Source organism: Cebidichthys violaceus, unplaced genomic scaffold (assembly GCF_023349555.1).
Source record: "Cebidichthys violaceus isolate CVI_PGR_0920_01 unplaced genomic scaffold, fCebVio1.0.p SCAF_10, whole genome shotgun sequence".
Lineage (NCBI taxonomy): Eukaryota > Metazoa > Chordata > Actinopteri > Perciformes > Stichaeidae > Cebidichthys > Cebidichthys violaceus.
Window position 1 is genome coordinate 17288567 of NW_027176263.1, and position 18807 is coordinate 17307373.

Here is an 18807-nt window from a genome sequence, read left to right on the forward strand (position 1 = left end):
TAAAAATATGAATGAGAAAATGATTATTGCATACATGTATATTTACACATATACATACTCACAATCAAACATCCGTTTTGACATAATACCTGTCACATCCCGGTCCCCTGTCTGAGTTATGTTTTCTTATTTTTTCAGTGTTTGTCTCATTTCCTGTTTTATTTTGACACCTGTTGTCTCCAATGCCAAACGTGTCTATTAGCTGCATTCTCTCTAGTGTCCACCAGGGGGCGACTCCTCTGGTTGTATAGAAGTCTAGTCTAAAATGACTCTACTTCTCTCTTGATTTATTCCCTCAGTAAACATTGTAAACATGAGTTTATGGTCTCAATCTCTAGTTTACAGTCTTCTTCAACACAGCATGATGTTCATTTAGTACATTATGGAACATTTAGAGTCAAACAGACCATAAAGAGGGGATGATTTAGGGGCGGGGCTACCTTACAATTGACAGGTGGTTAACACTAGTCTGCAGTGAATTAATGGAGGACAAGTTCATCGTTTTAGTTCAGGACTGCAGCGAAGCAGGATCTGGGTCTGTTCATCGTGGGCCGGTCGCTGCCGGGAGGCCCCATCATCGTTCTGATGCACCTGCATGATTTCATCTAGCGGTCGTAGCTATGGCTTCAAAAAAAACACAATGCGCTGTACTTTGTAGACACACCACATCACATTGGATTTTTGGGAGTGGTGGTGATGGGTCAACAAAAAACGATCTCACAGCCAGGAGGCCGCCGTGTGTTTCCCGGGTGAAGAAGAAGTTATTTTAACCCAAACCACAACCTTTGCCTAAACCAAACTAAGTTGTTGTTTGATGTAATTTTATTTTGAAAAGACTGTGTGTACAGTCTACAAGAATTAAGAAGATCCATCTAGAAACCGTCACTCTTCTCTGATGGTCTGGTTTACTTAGGTGAGACCGTTTCATAAGCAGTTTAAAGTTCCTCACAGTTACTTTAACAAGAATAAACCATTACAACATTGTTATAGCACTGTGTTTGTTACGCTTCACAGATAAAGAAACCCACGTTTCCACAGGTCGTCAGTCGCAGGTCGTACGGCTCACTAAGGAGTGGCTGCCTCTCTTGTATTCTGTTTTTAACCCATTAGATTAGACAGGCAGGTTTATTTCATGTTAATTAGCAGCTGTTAACTGAAGTTAGCAGAAAGATGAGTTTGTGCCACATGTGTTTATTAATCTGCAGCCCTCTTCCTTTGCTCCTCCCTCAGTTGAATCGTCTGTATTTGTATTAATGTGTACAGAGGCCTGTTTATTTGAGTGCTAACATGAAGTGAACGCGGTTGTCATCTCCCTCCATTGATCTATTTGCTTTGACGTATCAAAGGTGGAGTCAAGTGATCGGAGTGGCTGCTGGGACGTTTGAGGAGTTCTCTCCTGATGCATCAAACAGAACCTGATGGATCATCTGTCTGACTCACTTCCCACTGTCTGCATGTTGAAGGAGCAGAGGCGTGCTGTCCCACTACCTGTTGGGCCTGGGACTCTGCAGGTCTCATTCACACAAACCACCACGACACCGGTGGGAGGCTGGAAGACATCCAGTGAATTATACACAGTCTGCTCCTAGGGCCTTGTGACGGGTGGTTTTAGGCTAGGCCTGCCATTTAGGATCTATCTGATCTCCAAAGGAAAAATGCGTTTGTGTTCCTTTGCCCTCGCAGAGCATTCACATGTGAGCACATCGCGTCCCTGTCCCTCTTGGAGCCATGTTAGGGGGCGTTTTCACTGGATTTTCCCTCGACTGATTTTTTCCCCTTTGCAGCATCAGTAGCACAGAGCCAGCCTCCAACCAGACTACGCTGTTCCTGCTCGCTCTGTGGGGGTTTCCTAAGGTTGAGGAAGCTAAGAGTGCGTACAAGGACAGCAAATAAAGAGAACCAAAACAAAGCCCGTCTTCCACCGGGGGGATTCGTCTGTTGTCTTCCCGTGCAGGAGCATCTCTAAAGCGGACAAAAACAAACAAACAGGTAGAAACTTCGAAGGTTTGTCTTCATTCGGGGTTTTTTTTCCCGTGCGGAGGCGCACATCCGGATCGCTTTACTCTCCATGTCTGATGTGATTACACACATGCGGAGGGTTGGAGGCTAGCTGCATGAATAAGAAGGGAGGGGGGGGGGGGGGGTGTTTGAATAAATGGGCCGTAATGTCTCTGTTTGAGAGCAGCACGCGAGAGTGACTCGTGGAATGTGTATCCTGTTGATGGACCTGGCTGAGCTAACGTTCACCCTTTGGCTTCACGGTCCCCCCTCCCGGCTGACGTTAGAGCTGGAGCTCGGCTCCCCGTGTCGGGCTTCACTGCTGCCCAAATACCCGAGGAGTCGATGCTATTAACGTCTGCGTAGCGACGTCGAAGGGGAGTCGCTCGCTCCACTGTAACGTTGGGTTACAGTAACGCTATAGCTAGCTTATATAGCCCCCCCCCCTCCCTCCCCTCCGGTGACATTTCCGTCTGTTTTTTTTTTTTTTTTATCCCATTCGGGCTCGTGCACCAAAACGCCGCACGCACCGTATCCGTCCGCCTTAAACCGCCGGTGAGCGGTGAGCTCCCCCGTGTTCATTACGTGTAAAATCATGCGAGTGTCCAGCGGCGCTGCTGTAGGCCGCAGCCGCTCAGAGCGCTCAGTGCTGGGGCTTGTTTACATGGACACCTCGGTGGGAGGGTGGTGGTGGTGGGGGGGGTGACCTTCCCTCCGCAACATCCTCGGTCCACGTAACGTTTGTGTGGAGGACAACACAGATAACAGGCTTCATCATGGCACCCACAGGGACAGATAGTGGACGTGACGTATGTTGTTTGTCCTCCAAGCACAACACTGACAGCCCCCCCTCCTCCCCCCCTCTCTGTATCAGCTGTGGGTCGTCATGGTGATTAGGCTGAGTTCATCACGTGTTGCACTGACTGTTGAGAGAGGCCGTGTACTATTTGACAGGTAAATACAGATTTACCTGTGATCAGAGTCACAAGATGTCGCGTTGTATTCAAGCCTCATAACTCGTTTGTAAAAGCATAATATGTATGAATGAATGAATGAATGAATGAATGCTTCAGTGCATTTAATTGTGATTATGTGTCCATGCAGACGGGTTAGTTCATGATGCAGCACCGTCTGCTGCTGTCAAAGTTCACTTCCGCTACAAAGAGGTGGCTTCAAAGTGAGCTGTGCTGACGTGACGATTTTGGTAATAATTGTTTTAAGGTTTTAAATTTTAAAACCTAAAATGTAATCTACAGTTTTAGCCAAACATTTAAGAATCTGGAAACGGTGTGTTCTGTGGACAGCGTTTCTTGATCCATTTAAAAATGTAATCATCACATCGTGACCAATAGGAACAGAACTCCATCCACCTCCACAGGGTCATGGTGGAGGCAGAAATCCAAGAGACAGATGTCAAAACCTGGACAAATGCATTCACAACTACACGTGGACTTCCACAGTATGCATGTGTGTGTGTGTGTGTGTGTGTGTAGCGTACGTTCTGTCATCGGGGTTCTCCTCTGTGTTCCTCAGCAGGATGTCAGCCAGAGGAGGGAAGAAGAAGGCCACCAAGCTGTCCCGTTCAGCCCGGGCAGGAGTCATCTTCCCCGTGGGGAGGATGATGCGGTATTTGCGCACCGGCACCCACAAATACCGCATCGGCATGGGGGCGCCCGTCTACATGGCAGCAGTCATCGAGTACCTGGCAGGTAGGGCGATCACATGACATACCGTTAGTTGTGTAGCGTGTTCACCGTACTGGTGCGTTTGAATACCACAACAACCACTGTACGTTCCATTTGTTGTTTCCTCCCAAAGCTGAGATCTTGGAATTGGCGGGAAACGCAGCGCGGGACAACAAGAAAGGCAGAATAACTCCCAGGCACATCAAGCTGGCTGTGGCCAACGACGAGGAGCTCAACCAGGTGAGAGCGCTCCATCAGTGGCTGGTGTTTGGGCGTAGAGCGTGCAGCGTAGGTTTACCTCACGATTATTCAAAGTACACGCTGGGCTCCAGACAGGAGAATAATAGAAATTCCGCCCTGTGAATGTAAGTAAAACACATCACTGTGAACAGCTGGAGCTAACCCGACTACGAAATGCAACATCAGCAAAACTCAAACAATTAAGTGTTTCATTGAAGTCAATTGTATTTTACGCAAACAACATGTAAAGGACTTATCTTGATGAATGAAGTTAAGGAGGCCTGAGCTGGTCCAAGCTGTAGAGGAACACGATTCCTGTTTCCACCACCTGCTCCTGGGATCAGCTCACCTCCACTAAGGCCTTGTCCTCCAGGAACGCTCCGTGTATCCAGACCTGCTGCTCCGATTTAGTTTAGTCTATTTCTTAGTTTAGCGTAACAGTTCCAGAAACTGAATAGTAGCTTCAGTAGCTTCATTAGCCACTCTCACTCCTCTCTGTACTGTACAGAGTACCTGAACAGGTAGAGAACAGAGTACCTGAACAGGTAGAGAACAGAGTACCTGAGCAGGTAGTGAACAGAGTACCTGAGCAGGTAGTGAACAGAGTACCTGAACAGGTAGTGAAGAGAGTACCTGAACAGGTAGTGAACAGAGTACCTGAACAGGTAGAGAACAGAGTACCTGAGCAGGTAGTGAACAGAGTACCTGAACAGGTAGTGAAGAGAGTACCTGAACAGGTAGTGAACAGAGTACCTGAACAGGTAGAGAACAGAGTACCTGAACAGGTAGAGAACAGAGTACCTGAGCAGGTAGTGAACAGAGTACCTGAACAGGTAGTGAAGAGAGTACCTGAGCAGGTAGTGAACAGAGTACCTGAGCAGGTAGAGAACAGAGTACCTGAACAGGTAGAGAACAGAGTACCTGAACAGGTAGAGAACAGAGTACCTGAACAGGTAGAGAACAGAGTACCTGAGCAGGTAGTGAACAGAGTACCTGAGCAGGTAGTGAACAGAGTACCTGAACAGGTAGTGAAGAGAGTACCTGAACAGGTAGTGAACAGAGTACCTGAACAGGTAGAGAACAGAGTACCTGAGCAGGTAGTGAACAGAGTACCTGAACAGGTAGTGAAGAGAGTACCTGAACAGGTAGTGAACAGAGTACCTGAACAGGTAGAGAACAGAGTACCTGAACAGGTAGAGAACAGAGTACCTGAGCAGGTAGTGAACAGAGTACCTGAACAGGTAGTGAAGAGAGTACCTGAGCAGGTAGTGAACAGAGTACCTGAGCAGGTAGTGTTCAGAGTACCTGAACAGGTAGTGAACAGAGTACCTGAACAGGTAGTGAACAGAGTACCTGAACAGGTAGAGAACAGAGTACCTGAACAGGTAGAGAACAGAGTACCTGAGCAGGTAGTGAACAGAGTACCTGAACAGGTAGTGAAGAGAGTACCTGAGCAGGTAGTGAACAGAGTACCTGAACAGGTAGTGAAGAGAGTACCTGAGCAGGTAGTGAACAGAGTACCTGAGCAGGTAGTGTTCAGAGTACCTGAACAGGTAGTGAACAGAGTACCTGAACAGGTAGTGAACAGAGTACCTGAACAGGTAGTGAAGAGAGTACCTGAACAGGTAGTGAACAGAGTACCTGAACAGGTAGAGAACAGAGTACCTGAACAGGTAGAGAACAGAGTACCTGAGCAGGTAGAGAACAGAGTACCTGAACAGGTAGTGAACAGAGTACCTGAGCAGGTAGTGTTCAGAGTACCTGAGCAGGTAGTGAACAGAGTACCTGAACAGGCAGTGAACAGAGTACCTGAACAGGTAGAGAACAGAGTACCTGAACAGGTAGTGAACAGAGTACCTGAACAGGTAGTGAACAGAGTACCTGAGCAGGCAGTGAACAGAGTACCTGAGCAGGTAGAGAACAGAGTACCTGAGCAGGTAGAGAACACAGTACCTGAACAGGTAGTGAACAGAGTACCTGAGCAGGTAGTGAACAGAGTACCTGAACAGGTAGTGAACAGAGTACCTGAGCAGGTAGTGTTCAGAGTACCTGAGCAGGTAGTGAACAGAGTACCTGAACAGGCAGTGAACAGAGTACCTGAACAGGTAGAGAACAGAGTACCTGAACAGGTAGTGAACAGAGTACCTGAGCAGGCAGTGAACAGAGTACCTGAACAGGTAGAGAACAGAGTACCTGAGCAGGTAGTGAACAGAGTACCTGAGCAGGTAGAGAACAGAGTACCTGAACAGGTAGTGAACAGAGTACCTGAGCAGGTAGAGAACAGAGTACCTGAGCAGGCAGTGAACAGAGTACCTGAACAGGTAGAGAACAGAGTACCTGAACAGGTAGTGAACAGAGTACCTGAACAGGTAGTGAACAGAGTACCTGAGCAGGTAGTGAATAGAGTACCTGAACAGGTAGTGAACAGAGTACCTGAGCAGGTAGTGTTCAGAGTACCTGAGCAGGTAGTGAACAGAGTACCTGAACAGGTAGAGAACAGAGTACCTGAGCAGGTAGTGAACAGAGTACCTGAGCAGGTAGTGAACAGAGTACCTGAACAGGTAGAGAACAGAGTACCTGAGCAGGTAGTGAACAGAGTACCTGAACAGGTAGTGAACAGAGTACCTGAACAGGTAGTGAACAGAGTACCTGAGCAGGTAGAGAACAGAGTACCTGAACAGGTAGAGAACAGAGTACCTGAACAGGTAGTGAACAGAGTACCTGAGCAGGTAGAGAACAGAGTACCTGAACAGGTAGAGAACAGAGTACCTGAACAGGTAGTGAACAGAGTACCTGAGCAGGTAGAGAACAGAGTACCTGAACAGGTAGAGAACAGAGTACCTGAACAGGTAGTGAACAGAGTACCTGAGCAGGTAGAGAACAGAGTACCTGAACAGGTAGAGAACAGAGTACCTGAACAGGTAGAGAACAGAGTACCTGAGCAGGTAGTGAACAGAGTACCTGAACAGGTAGAGAACAGAGTACCTGAGCAGGTAGAGAACAGAGTACCTGAACAGGTAGAGAACAGAGTACCTGAACAGGTAGAGAACAGAGTACCTGAACAGGTAGAGAACAGAGTACCTGAACAGGTAGTGAACAGAGTACCTGAGCAGGTAGAGAACAGAGTACCTGAACAGGTAGAGAACAGAGTACCTGAACAGGTAGAGAACAGAGTACCTGAGCAGGTAGAGAACAGAGTACCTGAACAGGTAGAGAACAGAGTACCTGAACAGGTAGTGAACAGAGTACCTGAGCAGGTAGAGAACAGAGTACCTGAACAGGTAGAGAACAGAGTACCTGAACAGGTAGAGAACAGAGTACCTGAACAGGTAGAGAACAGAGTACCTGAACAGGTAGTGAACAGAGTACCTGAGCAGGTAGAGAACAGAGTAGATGGTGTCAGCTGACAGCCTGATACTTCATCAGGCGTGAAGGATCCCACCTCTGTGTTTAAGCTCAGCTCACCTCAGGTCGCCGCTCCTCAAAGAGAGCGACACTCGTGTGTTATTGAATGTCGTTTGACCGTACGTAGTCACACTCTGTGTTTGGGGAACACTTCCTCCATCAGCTTCTGCGGGGGGTGACCATATCAAATGGAGGCGTCCTTCCTCGGATCCACCCAGAGCTGCTCTCCAAGAAGAGGGGGGGCAGGGTGAAAGTGGACAGCCAGGCGTCCGTTCCCGAGAAGAAGGTGGAACGCTCGAAGAGCAAGAAACCCATCAAGTCCTTCAAAAAGGTTAAAGGCAAACGAGGACGCAAGCCAAAGGTCAGTGGACTCAACAGAGTGGAGACGGGGGACCATTCAGGCCCCGGTATGAACCCACCTCCCTAACAGCAGAATCATTTATTTAGCTTTCTGAAACAGACAATCCAACTGAGTGCCTTGGTAGCGGATCAGTTCCGGCACATGTAACACGTACCGGGTTCCAGTCCAGCCTCTGTTGCATGTCATTCCCCTTCTCTCTCTCCCGTCTGTCTCTTTACTGTCCACAGTCCAACAAAGACAGAAAGTAATTCAATAAAACAAAGCGATGGGCCAGGTGTGTGGAGGTGAGGACATATGCAGGACGTTGTCCTCCCCGTTTGGCAACACGTGGTGAACATGTCGGTACCTTACAGAGACCATTAGTGGACTCGTCTCAAGCTGACGTGTCCCTGTCTTCTTTAAACTGCTGTCAAACAGCAGGTAGACTTTGGTAGTTTAGTACCTGTGAAGTGTGACAAAACCAGTCCAGGTTCACTCATCAGCTGTTTGTGGAGCTTTCAACCACTTCTCATGGAAGAGCTTTAGTCCAAACCACTTCAGTGAAGTCCAACACAAGACCAGGTCTGAGCAGCGCCGTGATTCAGTCCAGTCGAGGAGTTTAAACTCCATCGTCTGTCGAATTTATTCGCTTTAGAAAACCATAAGATGCGGTGGAGAGCTACAGAAAGAGCCAGCGAGTGGACCTGGAGTTCAGATTATTCAGTCAACTGCATCCAAGAATGAACCATCAACGTGTTTAAGCTTTATTTCATTTAAGGAGAAGTACTGAGGTTTGATGCTCAGCTGTCTTATTATCTGTTTTAATTGGTTTAAATGTGCCATTTGTCTTCATGTGGCAAAGAGCACAGACAGCGAGTCTGTACCAAACTCCACAGTGGAAGACGGTCCTGGAGATGGATTCACCATCCTGTCAGCTAAGAGCCTGTTCCTCGGACAAAAGGTAACGTAGTGATGTCTAATGAGCTGCAGCTGCTGGTGGATAATACAATGATCCACCAGAACCTATTCATGTTGAGCTCTTCCACCATCTTTCACCACATAGACTAGCTTAGAGAACAGCTGCTTCCTCTCTCTGTGTGTTGACCACCTTGTGAATCCACAGCTTTCACTAACGGAGAGTGAAATCAGCAAAATCGGAACGATCAAAGTGGAGGGGATAATCAACCCGACAAATTCGGAGATGGACCTCAAAGACGGAGTGGGTGAGGAGGACATGTTCATGCGTACTCTAGTTCTTCTTCACAAGTCTCCTCGCTCCGCTCTACCCAGCCAGCCTTGTGTTCACCTGCTGCTGCTGCTGTGTGCCGTTTTCAGGCAACGCCCTGGAGAAGGCCGGAGGCCGAGAGTTCCTGGAGGCGGTCAAGGAGCTGCGGAAAGCACAGGGGCCTTTGGAGGTGGCGTCAGGTACAGTCTTCACACATGGACAACACTGTATGAGCTGTGCTGTTTGAGGCGCTGTAGAAGCGCGCTCACCCGTCCAGCGTTTCCAACAGCTTTCACGTAGATCTGGTTCGGTTCCTCTTTGAACTTTTGAAGACTTACAAGTAATCAGTTCCGTGTTGTTCACGCTCCAGTGTTCTGGTAGGGTCCGTTAAGTTTGGGCCTCTCCTGAGAACACCTTTGGAGAGGGATTTCACTCAGAAATCAACAAAAACTCGTGACTGAGGCTCAGAAGTCGGTGCAGGTTGTACCTCAATCAGAAGATCGGCGGTTCGATCCCGGGTCCTCCCGGTCCATGTCATTGGCCAAGACCAAATTGCTCCCGAAGGCCATCGCTGAGTGAACGTTAGTTAGTCCTGATGGGCAGGTGGCACCTTGCATGGTAGCGTATGAATGAGTGACTCCACATAGAAGGAGTGAGGCAACAGTGCTAACCACTACCCTACCGCGCCGCCTTACTCAGTTTGTTTGTATTATATTGTAAACTGTGCAGAAAGCTCCGGACCCAAACGCATCTCCAGGCTCAGATGATCGTACAAACCGTCTTCATCTTAAAGCTGCAGCTAAATGAAGCTCTGCGACGCCACTGAATCACAGAATAACAGATAGTTTGAGGAACACGAGGGCTCCAGTGAGTAACGTGAACCAATCAAACGGGGGTCTAAGGGTTAGACTGAGCTCAGCGTCTGTGTCTTTGCAGTGGCAGTGAGCCAGGCCAGCGGGATGGCAGCCCGCTTCATCATCCACTGCAACGTCCCTCAGTGGGGCTCAGAGAAGTGCGAGGACCAGCTGGAGAAGACGGTGAAGAACTGCCTCTCGGCGGCGGAGGACAAGAAGCTCAAGTCCGTGGCTTTCCCTGCACTTCCTGCCGGACGGTGAGCTCTACTCTGACACGCTGCTCGCTTCAAGCTAACCTGTCACGTCTGGTTCAGGCTGGTGGACTGCTTAGTGTCCACGCACTGAAACAAAGGGTTGTGTTGTTAATGAGGAGCCAGTGTCAATCATCTCCCAACTGTGACGTGAAAGACAGTCGGCTTAATGTTACGACCGCAGCAGCAGCTAAAATGATCTCTTAATACAGAGAAAATGATTATATTCATTCTCATGTTTTTGATGAATAAATGAACGTCATCATTCTCTGCTTCACAAGCCAGAAGCAGAATCCTCTCAAATAAACTCTCTGGTGATCCATGGTCATTAATAAACAGAAAGCACACATGTGGAGCGTCTTGTTACAGACGTTAACCAGACTGAAGACTGAAGACCTATTGACCTATGTGGTAGAACCCCGTGTTCCCACGGTAACCTCAGGAAACGTCCCAACATGAAGCCGCTCTGCCTCGACAGCTGAAGGCCTCAACGTTACAGACCGGAGGTGTGACGAATAGACAGCAGCAAACGTAAAATACTCACCTGCCAATAGTAAACGTCTTGGGCTTTTATTGTGAAAGGTAAGAAAGGAAGGGGTGACTTTGGTCTGAGCTGCTGTGGTCAAGGTTCGGACCACTCAGTCCATCAATCAAAAGGTGCAGCTCAGCCTGTTTCTCACGATGCAATTGGTTGATGCCTTTATTTTCAAAATTGCTGTTTTTGTCTTTTTTGTCCACATTGTGTGAGACAAACAGCTGAATGTTGCCACAGAATGAATCACTTGGGAAAAAAATTATATTTAATATATATTTTCAATATATTCACGCAGCAAAACATTCGTTTTCTGAGCTTTCGTTTCCCAAATAAAGGCTTCGCTGAACCAGATCCACTTCTTCTGTTCGTACCTTTCACAATAAAAGCCCTAGACGTATAATATTCACAGGCCAGTATTTCCGCGTTGTTTGTTTGTCACTGTCATTTAGGGTTTTTGAAACAGCTGTGCAGTGATCAGTCTAATAACACTCAGTGCTCCACTGCACTGCTGTTAACCCGTCCAATCTGAATACTGTCTAATATGGAGATGATTAGTCTGCTTGTGTCACATAAACAGACTCAACAGGGTCGTATTCTGCTGACTGTAACGTCATTGTGTCTGTATCAGCAGTAGTCAGTCATAAGAATCTGTTTACGATGATGCTTTGATGCTGAGTCTTGATGTACATCAGCTCCTGTTCTTCATGAACGTATCATCTTGCTGCAGTGACATCCGTCTCACCGCCTCCATCTCTCCCACAGGAACGGATTCCCCAAACAAACGGCCGCTCAGCTCATCCTCAAGGCCATCTCCAACCATTTTGTGTCGTCCAGCAGCTCCTCTCTGAAAAACATTTACTTTGTTCTGTTCGACAGCGAGAGCATCGGAATATACCTTCAGGAAATGGCCAAGCTGGACGCCAAGTGAGGGTCCGCCCTCAGAGGGGTTGTTTTTTAACTGTTGTTTGTTGCAGATGGTGTAGATAGGGAGGGGGGGGGGGGGGGGGGGGGGGGGGGTTTGATGTGGAATCTGTGTTGGTTAAAGAGGAAAAAAAAAAACCTGTGTGTGAGTGGAGTGCTGTACACATTTATGTCCCCTCATGAGACTGTGTTCTTTCTAGATTAGGTCCTTTCAGTCCGACATCATGGTCCCTCGTTTCAACGACGTTTTTACATTCCATGTACAAATAGAACCGTTTTGCTGGCCTCTGTAGTTTCTGATACACTTAGTTTACTAAAAAACTGTGGTTCTCATTCTGCTTTGAAATAAAAACCTCAGATGTTTTACACCAGAGATCTCTACTTTCATTCAGACGTCGTGTGCAGACCGTGTCTCAGTGCTTTCACCTCTCCACACAGCACCGCGAAGACGTTCCACAGGAGAACATGACGTGTAGAATGGGACCACGAGGAGAGGTGGTGGTGTATCAACTGTACCTGTGGAAATGTATGGGGTTCATCACTGTATGGACCTAGCTCTGGTGGAACGTGATCCTTTGGGTCCAACAAGAAGAAGAAGAAGGTGCAGAAGAGCTGGAGAAGTCTCTGGCTCTGTGGGAGCTTCAGTGAATACAAACTCAAACCAGAAGCTACAGAGGAGCGAGAGGGGGACAGAACGCTGGTACCTGTACACTTCAGTGACGCATCGAGGCCAACGTGAAAGTGATTTGACTGAACGTGGTCCAGTACTGAAGGCGGTCCAGTACTGAAGGAGAACCCTGCAGACAGCAGCCGCTCAACGGCCTGCAGTGTAATGACGACCGACGACTCCTCACCGTCTCTGTCCTCCACTGACTCACTGACTCCTTGTTCATCTAAGTATCTGGTAACATTATGGGATACATTCAAACCTTTTTCTTTACCTTTAACTTGATCCGGTCCGTTTGTATTGAAAGGCATCAACAGAATCAGACTGCTGTCCAGAGGGAGGTAAAGCCAGAAGAAGAGGGCATGATGTCCCCAGAGTGAAACCGGCTGCAGAGGATCCTGACGGTAGTCTGAGGGTCCAGGAGATCAGGTAGGTGGGGAGGGGCGTGTCCAAAGACATCAGAAGCACCTCAGACTCATCTCAGGTGGTTTTAGTCCAGGTTCTAGTCGCAGTGTTCTGAAGAACTCTAGTGTCAGACCTGAAAACTAGACCTGACGCTCATCCAGTCTGACCTGATCTGAGCTGTGATGCAAAGGAGACCGTCTTCAGGAGGACTCCTCAAAAAACACAACACCATGAGCGTTTTCTTTACATTATATTTATTACATAGTAAAAAGTACATTACCTTTCATTTATATATACACATTATATTCATGTAATTCCCCCGATGAGAGTCCCCTCCAACACACGAACACCCGGCTTACAAAGCGCCTCCCGTCGTGAGGCCGTGCTGCAGCGGAGAAGTCTTCTTCTCCCACAACTCAATAAATAACACGTCACCGAGACGAGCCCAGGGCCACGCCGAGCGGACGCCGAGCTGTCCACGTCTACGTCGCATATTTGGCATTAAAAATGGTGAATTAGGCTCCGTGTCGAGGCACAGCCAGCGGCGTACGAAGGAACCGACGGCGCTTCAACGTGTCGCTGGACTCTCGGGGTCTAAGACCTCCTGGGGGAGGAAGGCCGGTCAGAGCGGTGCCACAGAAGAAGCTCATGTTTTGTATTCAAGGTGCTCGAATGTTGTCAGCCAAACAGATCTGATGTACGGATGAAGTCATAATCACAAATGATGTCAGAAGTCATAAATAAACAACTTGATCTGGTCAATCCCTGTGTGTTTCAGCTCCAGTTTCAGATCATATTCTTTAATTTTCTATCGGAATTTGTTAACTCTGTTATTATTACGCACTTTATATATTTCAGTATTTACAAAAAGTGGATTGTATTATGTGTCTAATCTGATATGTACCCCACTACAGATGAATACTGAACTGAAATAACCTGCAGACATATTACAATCTATGGAGATTTTCAAAGTAAAACTCTTTCATGTAATGAGGACATGTGAGCAGAAGAGGTCACCGCTGTGACCTCCCTGTGATGAGTCTACATAAAGGCCCTGGAGATGGATCGCCATCACGATCACATGAACTCTTTCATCATGCGTTGGACTCATCGTGAAGCGATGAAGTCCAGGTGGATCTCTCGCTCTGCTCCGATCTGGAATGTGGTAGACGTGACACCGCCGGCCTCCTCTGCTGCCACAAGTCACAGGAGAAAGAGCTCATGCAGAGGTGAAAAGACGGCAGCGGAGCGGGACGGTGTCTCCGTCGTCAGCCTCCGTGAGGCACAAAGTGACGGGTGAATAAATAAAGTCCTTCACTGTACAGGCTTCACCCAGACACCGATACAACAGCGGTGAATCTCATCTAATCAACATGCAGCACCTCCAGCCCCGATAACGGACGCACCGCCCCGTCCTGACATCTCTGCATGGGTATGAAGCACATGAGGTCCGCCTGGTCTGATCCAGTTCACATCTATGCGGGGGGGGGGGGGGGGGGGGGGGGGGGGTAATGACTAACTCTGGACTAAACCCCAGTTTGGATACACCGATCATTTATACCACACTTTTAAACAACGTTTATTCTACATACACGGGGGTCAGATCAGGAATATTCCCACACATGAACACCAGGACCTGCACAGACCTGTACAAGTCCTGAGACCATGTCCCCCCAATGGTGGTGGTTTGTGTGTGTGTGTGTGTGTGTGTGTGTGTGTGTGTGTGTGTGTGTGTGTGTGTGTGTGTGTGTGTGTGTGTGTGTGTGTGTGTGTGTGACTAGCAGCAGAGCCACTTCCCAACACGTCCAGTGTGTGTGTACCACAGCCTGGTGTGTGTTCTTCATCAATGAGCCAAACTGGACGGTGCTTCATCACCATCAACACACGGGATCAGAAGGAGCATTTCACTGTGTCGGTCTGAATCATCTACGGAGCATTGAGCTTAAAAGGCTGGCCGTGCGACGTGAACCCTCTCCTGGGAGCCACAGCCCCGGTGTTCTCGACAGGTATGGACCGCCCCCTGAACCTCCATCACATCTCTACCTTCAACACTCTTCACAGTCTGACTCTACGCTGATCTGTGGACGTACAGGAACAAGAACACACAACGAACGTCACCTTTCTTCTCCTTTGAATAAAATGTGGTGTAACTGAGGAGGCACATCATGTTACATCATCTAAAGAACCTCGTGACAAGCTCCTGAAGCTGTAGATGAAGTCTGTGGGATCCAGTAGTTTAAGGGGGGGGGGGGGGGTCTGGAAAGGGGGGGTGGGGGTGGGGGCGGGGGCGGGGTTTGAGCTCTCTTACTTGACCTCGTCAGAAGGGCTCGTAGGCCTGGGACTGGGAAGCAGCGGCACAGGGGACGAGGCCTCGATGAGGGCGGGGTTCAGGATGATTGGCAGGGACATGGGCGGGACTCCCACCTGCAGGGGGGAGGCGAGGGGCTGCAGGATGAGGGGGGACTGGCTGGAGGGGGAGGGACCCTGGGCAGGGGACATGGTTAACGGCACGGGGGGGATCAAGGGCGGCACCGGAGACGAGCGGTCCGATCCTAGAAGACACAGAGGAGAGATGAAAAGCTGGGTTACTATTAGACCTGGGCTCACGTTCATCACACCGCTGAAGATAGAATACAGGTGTTCATCATAAAACCCGTCAGTAGTTTACCGTTGGCACCGGGTGGTTGGGGCTCCTGGGGCGATGCCGGCCTGCTGGGGGTCCGTGTCTCTGCAGGGTTAACTGGGACCGGGGAGGTCGGAGGAGACACCTGAGGGGACGAGGGCCGGCCTGCCGAGGGTGTCGGCTGCACGGGCTCTGCTGGAGGACTGGGCACTGGCTCTACAACAAAGACCATTCACGAGAAACAGCGTCAAGTTTCCTGGTGCCGCGACAAGCTATCGTGCAAATGTTGTGGAGGCATTGCATGGAGCTGAGTACCTTGTATGACGGTCTGTTTGAAGAGCTCCTCCCTCAGGTGAGGCAGGAAGCACACAATTCGTTCCCAGGTTATTTCCCACAGGTCTGAGTATCCCGTCCTGGAGTCAGCGCTGTGGAAGATCCCTGCTGTGTCCATCACCAGCAGCATGTTCTTCAGGGACTCAGGGATGGCCTCCAGCTACACAACCGCAACCAGAGGCAGCACATCAGACAGGTCATTAACAGGCCAATGAAGGCACCGGTGTCCCGTAAGCAGTACGACTATTCTCACCAGTAGGTCACTGGATCCTGCGTGCATGTACTTATCCATGAAATCCAGAATGGTGAGCCACAGGGCAGCAAAGGTGGGCAGGGACAGCAGGGGAGACAGGTGCTGCAGGAAAACCTGGACCAACGGGAAAACAAGCACACGTGATCAGTCCACAGCTGCTGCAGGTTCTCCACGTCAAGGAGAACTCGCTCTCTGTGGTGTGTGTGTGTGTGTGTGTGTGTGTGTGTGTGTGTGTGTGTAAACCTTTGACAGGAGGGTGCAGGCTCTCATTCTGGTCTCCTCCATACCGCCCACATCTGCTGGGCTTATATTGTCAAGCAGCTTAGTCAGCAGCGGGAAAAGCACCTGCAAAACACACACACACACACACACACACACACACACACACACACACACACACACACACACACGGCATCAGGAAGTACAAACGGACCGAGTGAGGAGAGGGACTGCAGATGAAGAAGATGGCTGATAAAATGTCACCCTGCTCTGTTTGACAGAAGAGCAGACGGAGGATTCTTGTAGACCTCCTTCTCTCTGACCTTATTGAAGCAGGACTCCCACTCGGTGGCATCCAGTGTCTGCAGATCATGGACCAGCAGCGCCCTCTGCAGGTAGGTGAGGGCCTGCATGCGCACCTGACGTCTGGCGTCGCAGCACAGCCAAGCGATGCCTGGAGTGGGCCGACCACACGACAGACACCAGTTATTCTCCACCTCTCATCGATCCCATTCAGTTCGTTTGCTGTTAACCACCAGAACGCAGGTCTTCATGAAGACGCTTCGTGGACATGCGTACTGTGACGGCGTGCCTACCTTGCAGCAGCGGGCACCAGCAGCTGGTCCACAGGGTCTGGGAGTCGGCCTCGATCTTCTTTCCCGCGGCCTCCAGGTGGCGCTGCTCCTCCGCCCAGGAGCTGTAGATGCTGGCGGCCCGCGTGTGCAGAGTGTGCATCAGGTCTAACAGCTGCACACACACACACACACACACACACACACACACACACACACACACACACTAATGTTAACAACACCAGGAGGCGCGGCTGTATATCTGCAGCAGAGGTCTGTGATACAGGGTGTGTACGAGCTTTAAAACACAGGAATCAAGTCCTGAATACGTCCGTCTCTTGAAATGATTTATCACTATCAATACTGTGCATCAGAGACATTAAATGTCTCTTATGGAGTCAGACGCTGGCCTACACTGAGCGTGCCCGTGTGTGGATGAAGCTCGAGGTAGAAGGGTAAGGAGGTCCGCTGTACTTACGTCCTGACTAACCTGTAATGACACCGTGTGGTAGCTGGCCGGGACGCCCTCGTCCTCCTCCTCGTCGCTGTGGGAACGCGACGGACGCTGATTGGACGCCCGGTTGCCGCCTCGCCTCGTTCCGCCTCCGCCCTCCTTGTCCCTCCCCCCCGCCTTCCTCCTCATGCGGGACTTGGAGGAGTCGTACTTGTGGCTCTTCTTCTTGTCGTGGTTGCGGTAACCTGAGGAAGCACATCATTCAAAACGGGAAGCTAGAGTTACAGCTTTGCGGTTGTACGCCATCGAATTCATCATTTTATGCTATTAGACGTCATCATTTGCCGTTTCTACCGGCAGCCGTTGGCCACGCCCCCCTCCGTTATGCCATTATGAAGCCTGAGGAGCTCGTCGTGAACTAATCCCGCCCATGATGGCCCGATCCTCAAAACAACCACAGAGCGTTGGGCCATTTCCAAAACTTCCCTTTTCTCTTGAAACCACCTTCAACAAACCACTATGAAGTCAGACCACGAGCGCTGCCTCCAGTTACGGCAGGTTGACGGCACGTATCCGACGGCCCGAAGCCCCGCTGGAGCAGGAAATGAATAGGCCATTCCGAAGCACACGTGCACCGCCGCCATATCTCCAGCCTGACCCCTGTCATTGTGTAGATCACACACACACACACACACACACACACACACACACAGCGGGACGGATGAGTGGAAAAAAGGGGAGGAAGAGGTTTTGGGGGCAGATGAGGAGGAGGTGAAAGCACAGAGAGAGGAAGGAGAACGTCGGGCAGGACTCCGAGGTGCAGGCTGAAGACACGGGGTTGCTGCTGTAGCTTCAATCAAAGGTTTCTACACGCTGCTAGAACATGTGATTCAGAACACAGTCTCTTCTCAAATAGTCGTCCGTCCTGGAGGAACTCGGACAAACCACGTTCAGAGAGATACTCCTTTACTACGTGACCCAGCGCGTATTCACAGAGATGGAAAACGTCTGTTAGCACTGTTAGCTGGGTGCCTTCAGCTTGCCGGCGACATGGTGAGAAGCGTGGACACGCCCCCAATTTCGGATCTCACACCTTGAAGTTCCTAGTATGTCTAGATTTCTTAAAATAGCTGCTATGAGATTTGAAAGGCCTCACCTCCATTGAGGCTGGCCTCCACAAACACCCGTATGGCTCTGACACACAGCTCAAAGTTGTCGGGCGTGACGTGGGCGGCGTCGCGGACGATGAACGACAGCGTCTCCACGCACTTGATGAGAGACTTGGTGTCGTGCTGGCCCAGGTCCTGACCCAGCGTCAGACTGTACTGGTTCACAAGGGGGTGGTTCAGCTGAGCTTTGGAGTTCACTGGAGGACTCTTACTCATCTCCAGGTCATCTTTCCCAACCTGGACAAAACACAGACACACAAATAGGCATCAGAGTTTGATCACACGAATACACAGACATCTTTTATTTTGAAGGCTAGAAAATGTGATCCTGAACACGTGACTGAGGATGTTTCAGTGACTGTGCATGTACAAATATATACAGTATGTGTCGCTGCTCATCATTCAGGTACTTTATAAGTGTGTGTGTGTGTGTGTGTGTGTGCGCACTGACCACGAGCCATCCACTGCTTGCTACATCCACATCTGTTGTGGAGCGAGGGATCCTGGTCTTGCTGTGCTCCGTGTAGATCCCCGAGTCAGACGTGTAGCCCCGGTCCAGACTCACTTCACTGACATGGTGAGAGGGCAGCTCGCTGTCTGACAGGGCTCCTGGAGACACAACAAAGTGCACAGTTACACTCTCTGTATGTTTGTGAAG

General features: G+C 49.7%; 2 protein-coding genes across 9 annotated transcripts in view; one reads left to right on the forward strand and one right to left on the reverse strand.

The window, feature by feature from the left end:
- Window positions 1-1612: 1612 nt before the first annotated feature.
- macroh2a2 (macroH2A.2 histone) lies at window positions 1613-11538 on the forward strand. 2 transcript variants are annotated; one of them, XM_068728066.1, is made up of 9 exons: window positions 1613-1989; window positions 3532-3707; window positions 3817-3923; window positions 7492-7689; window positions 8531-8629; window positions 8792-8891; window positions 9004-9093; window positions 9830-10004; window positions 11296-11538. In XM_068728066.1, the coding sequence occupies exons 2-9, from the start codon at window positions 3536-3538 to the stop codon at window positions 11459-11461; spliced, it is 1107 nt and encodes a 368-aa protein (XP_068584167.1). In that variant the 5' UTR covers window positions 1613-1989; window positions 3532-3535; the 3' UTR covers window positions 11462-11538. The 2 variants fall into 2 exon arrangements, with proteins under 2 accessions (XP_068584167.1, XP_068584176.1); XM_068728075.1 differs by having other exon boundaries at window positions 3535-3707.
- A 2671-nt stretch (window positions 11539-14209) lies between these two features.
- gbf1 (golgi brefeldin A resistant guanine nucleotide exchange factor 1) overlaps window positions 14210-18807 on the reverse strand; it is a 68235-nt gene continuing 63637 nt past the window's right edge. For 5 of the 7 annotated variants that reach the window (XM_068728022.1, XM_068728015.1, XM_068728008.1 and 2 more), the window contains 10 exons: window positions 18601-18758; window positions 18137-18386; window positions 17005-17225; window positions 16551-16701; window positions 16278-16408; window positions 15979-16080; window positions 15736-15849; window positions 15465-15642; window positions 15195-15365; window positions 14210-15078 (listed from right to left, as the gene is read on the reverse strand). In XM_068728022.1, coding sequence (XP_068584123.1) covers window positions 14831-15078; window positions 15195-15365; window positions 15465-15642; window positions 15736-15849; window positions 15979-16080; window positions 16278-16408; window positions 16551-16701; window positions 17005-17225; window positions 18137-18386; window positions 18601-18758 — 1724 coding nt within the window. In that variant the 3' untranslated portion in view covers window positions 14210-14830. The remainder of the gene's footprint in view (window positions 15079-15194; window positions 15366-15464; window positions 15643-15735; window positions 15850-15978; window positions 16081-16277; window positions 16409-16550; window positions 16702-17004; window positions 17226-18136; window positions 18387-18600; window positions 18759-18807) is intronic. The other 2 variants (XM_068728055.1, XM_068728039.1) reach the window with 1 other exon arrangement.